Source organism: Oryctolagus cuniculus, chromosome 16 (assembly GCF_051225735.1).
Source record: "Oryctolagus cuniculus isolate XC-2025 breed Fujian yellow rabbit chromosome 16, ASM5122573v1, whole genome shotgun sequence".
NCBI lineage: Eukaryota > Metazoa > Chordata > Mammalia > Lagomorpha > Leporidae > Oryctolagus > Oryctolagus cuniculus.
In genome coordinates, this window is record NC_142882.1 from 46538008 (window position 1) to 46543077 (window position 5070).

At 44.6% G+C, this 5070-nt stretch overlaps 1 protein-coding gene across 1 annotated transcript; it reads right to left on the bottom strand.

Moving 5' to 3' along the window:
* Positions 1-3839: 3839 nt before the first annotated feature.
* Positions 3840-4834, bottom strand: PRPS1L1 (phosphoribosyl pyrophosphate synthetase 1 like 1). Its single transcript, XM_051853241.3, has one exon. It carries the CDS (start codon positions 4500-4502, stop codon positions 3891-3893), a length of 612 nt encoding a protein of 203 aa, XP_051709201.3. The 5' UTR covers positions 4503-4834; the 3' UTR covers positions 3840-3890.
* Positions 4835-5070: the final 236 nt, after the last annotated feature.

Consider the following 5070-nt stretch of genomic DNA (forward strand, 5'->3'; position numbering starts at 1 on the left):
GCCACAGATGTTCAAATCCCTTATATAAAAAGGTGTAATATTTGTATATAACCAACATCCACTAGTACTTTTAAGTTATTTCTGAAATATTTACAAATACTCATCCAATATGAATGCTATGTAAATGTTTGTTAGACTGTATTGTTCAGGGAATCAAGACAAGAGAAGGTCTATTCATTATGGCAAGCTTTTTTCTGAACATTTCAAAAAATTAATTCATTTGGGAGAGAGAGAGAGAGAAAGAGAGAGAGAGAGAAGGACCTACAGAGCTCCCATCTTCTGGTTGACTCCCCCAAATGCATGCCAGAAACGCAATCCAGGTCTTTCTCATGAGTAGAAGGAACTCAATTACTTGAGCTCTCACTACTGTCTCCTCAGGTCTGCATTAGCAGTTAGTTGGAGTTAGAAATGGAGCAGGAAATCAAACCAGCTTTTAGCCACTAAGTAAAAATACCCACCCTTTTCCTGGTTGAATCTGCAGATGAGGATGGTTAACTAATATATATCTCTCTATATATCTATATATGAATTAGATGTAATTTATGTATATATATATATATATACACACACAAATACATATAAAAAATTTCCCCCTCCAGTCTCTAAGTGTTGTGTGAACTCCCAGTCAATACAACAGGGTACACCATAGTTTCGACTAGGGAGCCACTACTCAGTCACTCTGATGTAAACACATTCTGCACATGCCTGATTTACTATTGGATGGTCTCTCTTGTTTGGGTTCTGGAGAGAATTTTGTCCAAATGACTGATTAAGTATGAGGAAATAATGATGGTGGAAATGCTTCTTATAAACAAGTACTACTCTAAGGGATCGTAGAGGCTTTGAGAAGGCTTTTGTGATTTTCAGGATATAATTGAGGAATCAGAAAAGTTAAGATCATCAAGAAGTTAGACACTGATAAATGAAAACTGACACTAAGAAGCCATCCTAAGCATCAGTACAATCTGGATTGCCCAGCAATTGTTTAAGGAAAATTATAAACAGAGCTACTGCAGAAGGCTCATGCTCACTTCAGAGAATCGGAGTAGACAGCAGGAGTGGTTGCCAAGGCATGATATCAGGAAAGCATCTCCACGGGGACTTGTGCTAGTGATTCACCTATGGAGTTGATTCAGTCATGTGCCTCTTTCCAGTAACACAGTCCCTTCGTTAAATAGAGTAGGTGTATACTAAATTCCTGTAAGTTTGCATTGGTCTCTTTCAGGAATCGGAATTCTGCAATATTAATTTATGCATCTATTCCTGCATCAATACCACATTTTTAACTACTATAGCTTTATGATGTTTTAATATATTGGAATGAAAAAACATATTCGAAAAGATCTTGAATTTTGTACACTTAAATGCTTCCAGATGAACTTCAAGAAAAGCTTGTCAAGTTATCTTTCCAAAAAAATTCCTGTAGGGATTTTGATTGGGTTTATAGTAGATGATTTGAGAACACCACTGTTCTCACAAAATTGTTCTTCCTCTCTAGTTTCTTAATTTATTTATTCAGATGTTTTCTATATCTCTTAGTAGACTGATTTTCAGACAAGTCTTATCATTTTGGGGTTCATTCCTGGTAATTTTGTGGATTTATTGTGTTAGAATGTGGAAATGTTTTTTTCACTTTTTTTTCAAATATTTATTTATTTACTTGAAAGGCAGGGCTACAGAGAGACAGAAAGAGAATTCCTTCATCCACTAGTGCACTACCCAAATGCCCACAATGGCCAGAGCTGGGCCCATCCAAAGCCAGGAGCCAGGAGCCTCCTCTGGGTCTCTCACATGGGTGCAGGGGCCCAAGCACTTAGGCCATCCTCTGTTGCTTTCCCAGGCACATCATCAGGGAACTGGATCTGAAGTGGAGCAACTAGGACTTGAACCAGAGCCTACATGGGATGCTGGCACCACAGGCGGTGGCTCTACCCACCACGCCACAGCCCTGGCTCCTCAATTAAATTTTTATATTATATTTTGCTATTATGTAGGAGAGTTTACCTTACATAAATTCACTTTAACAACTCTTAGGAATTCTAACAGTTAATTTTTTTAACAAAGAATTTTTACTTTATTTTTGTCTGAAAGGGAGACAGAGAGCAGAGACAGAAAGAGATCTTCCCTCTCTGGTTCACACACCAAAAGCCCACAACAGCTGGGGTTGGGCCAGGATGCATCCAGGAGTCCAGAAATCAATCCAAGTCTCCCATGTGAGTGGCACAGACCCACAAACCTAAGTCATCACCTACTGTCTTCTATTGTGCACACTGGGTGGAAGCTGGATTGGAAGCAGAGGCAGGACTTGAACACATGCACTCTAGGACAGAATGTGAAATGTCCCTGGAAGAGAGCAGGTGACAGCTCAAGTACTTACGATCCTCAGCAGAGAGCTAGATTGGAAGAGGAATAGCCGAGACTAGAACTTGCGCCCATATGGGATGCCGGCACTTCAGGCCAGGGCCTTAACCCGCTGCACCACAGCGCCGGCCCCTAATATAACATTTTACTTCCAGTCCAGCTCTCTGCTGTGGCCCAGGTCCTTGGGCCCTGCATCCTCATGGGAGAGCAGGAGGAAGCACCTGGCTCCTGGCTTCGGATAGGCGCAGTGCACCCACAGCAACGCGCCGGACATAGCAGCCACTTGGGGGGTGAACCAACAGCAAAGGAAGACCTTTCTCTCTGTCTCTCTCACTCTCTCTAACTCTGCCTGTCAAGAAAAAAATTTTTTTTTTAATTTTAGTATCTTCAGGTAATAGTTTCTGAAAGCATTCATGGTGACAAACTTTCTGAATTCTTTCATATTTGAAAAATACTAAAATTTGACTTTAAATTTGAATGATAGTTTGGCTGGACACAGAAATTTAGGTTAAAAATAATATTCATTTAAAATTACAAATAAATTGTTGTGTTTTGCTTATTGCAGGGGAGTTTAAATGAGAAGTTTGATAGCAATGAGAATATTGTTTCTTTAAAGTTACTTTGTTTTCGTTATACCCTTTAGGAACTCTTATGAACTTTTGTTTTCTCAGAGATTAGAAATTTCAAATGCTCCCTCCCCCATACACACAATGCAAACACTTTACTGGTTTCACTTACAAGTGACAATATTCCCAAGGGGCGATGGTTTAATATAAACCTGAAGTCATTTGAGAGATCAAACAAGTACGGGGAAGGAACCTGAAAATTAAATGTTTCATCAAAAAGCAGTACAGTGTCATCTAATACCTACTAGCCTGGTGTTAACAGGCCCAGGAAGATTAAGCTACAGCAAAAACACCTGCCTAAACATTAGAGATTACATAGAAGAAAAGTTAGTGTGCTTTCCAGAAAACTATGATACACTGGCCACTTGGGCCCACTGGGATGTTTGGCTGCGAAAATGTCAAGGTGGTTGGAGATAAAGCTTACTTACAAGGAGTAGGTATAACCAAGCATCCGCAGTCTTCCTTGCAAAAGGCAATTTGCTGCACTTTGCCGCCTCCCCTCCTGATCTAGTCACGTGTAATAGTTTCAATGTCCCCCAATCCCTCTCAAATACCTCTACCCAACACCCTCAAAAGACTGAACCCCTGCAGCCTCTGAGCTAGAGTGAAAACTGCAAGATTCACAAAATATCCAAGCAGCCGGAAGGGGTCCACCCGGTCCGGAAAATCCCAGCATTTATCTTCAATCTCTTCCCCCAATTTAAAGATAAACTCTGATCTACCTGATGTGGGCTGTAGAAAAGCCACACTGGAATAAGATGGGTCTTCTGAACTTCTCAACAAGTAGCCAAGAGAGAAAAAAAGGAAAAAAAAAAAAAGAAAGAAAGAAAGAAAGAAATAACAGGCAGGGTGTGTGTTTGTTGCATCTTATTTTAAACTGAAATAACCCCGGGCGTTATTCTGTTATAAAGGAACATGGCTAAACTGGTAGGACACGGACTCCCCATTGTGAGTCCTCCAGATGGCCTCGGCCAGGATCATGATGTTCATCACCTGGATTTTGGGGCAGTGCCTCCTCTTGTCCTCCTGCGGTATGGTGCTGGTGACCACCACTGCTTCAAAGCAGGCGCCGTTGATGCGAGACACGGCCGGGCCGGAAAAGATGCCATGAGTCAGGATGGCGTACACCTTGGTGGCTCCAGACGACAGCAGCTTGTCGGCCGCGTGGCATATGGTCCCACAGGTGTCGGCCATGTCATCCACCAGGACAGCCGCGCGGCTTCTCACGTCGCCCACCAGCACCATGTGGTCCACCTCACTGGCCTTCTTCCGCTCCTTGTGAATCAGGGCGAAGTCCACGTTCAACCGGTCAGTAATGGCCGCCACCCTCTTGGCCCCGCCAGCGTCCGGAGAGACCACGGTGCAGTTCGTCCACTCGGGGATCTTCTCCCAGATCCACCTCAGGACAGCCGTCTCGGCGTACAGATTATCGACGGAGATATCGAAGAAGCCCTGGATCTGAGACGCGTGCAGCTCCATGGTGATGATATGGTCCGCGCCTGCTATCGACAGCATATTGGCCACTAGCTTGGCCGAGATGGGGGCCCGGCTCTGGTCCTTCTTGTCCTGGCGGGCACGGGATGACCGCCGTCATCTGGCTGGCCAAGGCCATCTTGCAGGCGTTCAGCATGATCAGCAGCTCCATCAGGCTGTCGTTGATCTCGTCACAGCCGCTCTGAACGATGTAGATGTCCTCGCCCGCACGCTCTCGCCAAGCTCCACGCACGTCTCCTGGTTGCTGAATTTCTTCGTCACCACCTTGCCCAGCTCTAGGCCTAGGCGGTCGGCAGTCTTCTGGGATAAGTCCCGGTGAGAGCTGCCGCTGAAGATTTTGATATTCCGCATCTCGGCCAACCAGCATAGGGACTCTCGGCCCAGAGACCGCTCAGCACTGCCACAGGGCCGGAAGTCCCGGCCGCAGACTCTAACGGCTTCCGGTTCTTAGCCGTTTTGACCCGGCCATCAGGAGCTCTTCCGGGGCACGGCCCTGAAAGGCCACAACGCATGTGCCTCCCCACCGTTAAGCTAAAGAATCAGGTGTTTCCAGTTCGTGGAGTTTTTCTTGTTTCTAGTAAATACTTGT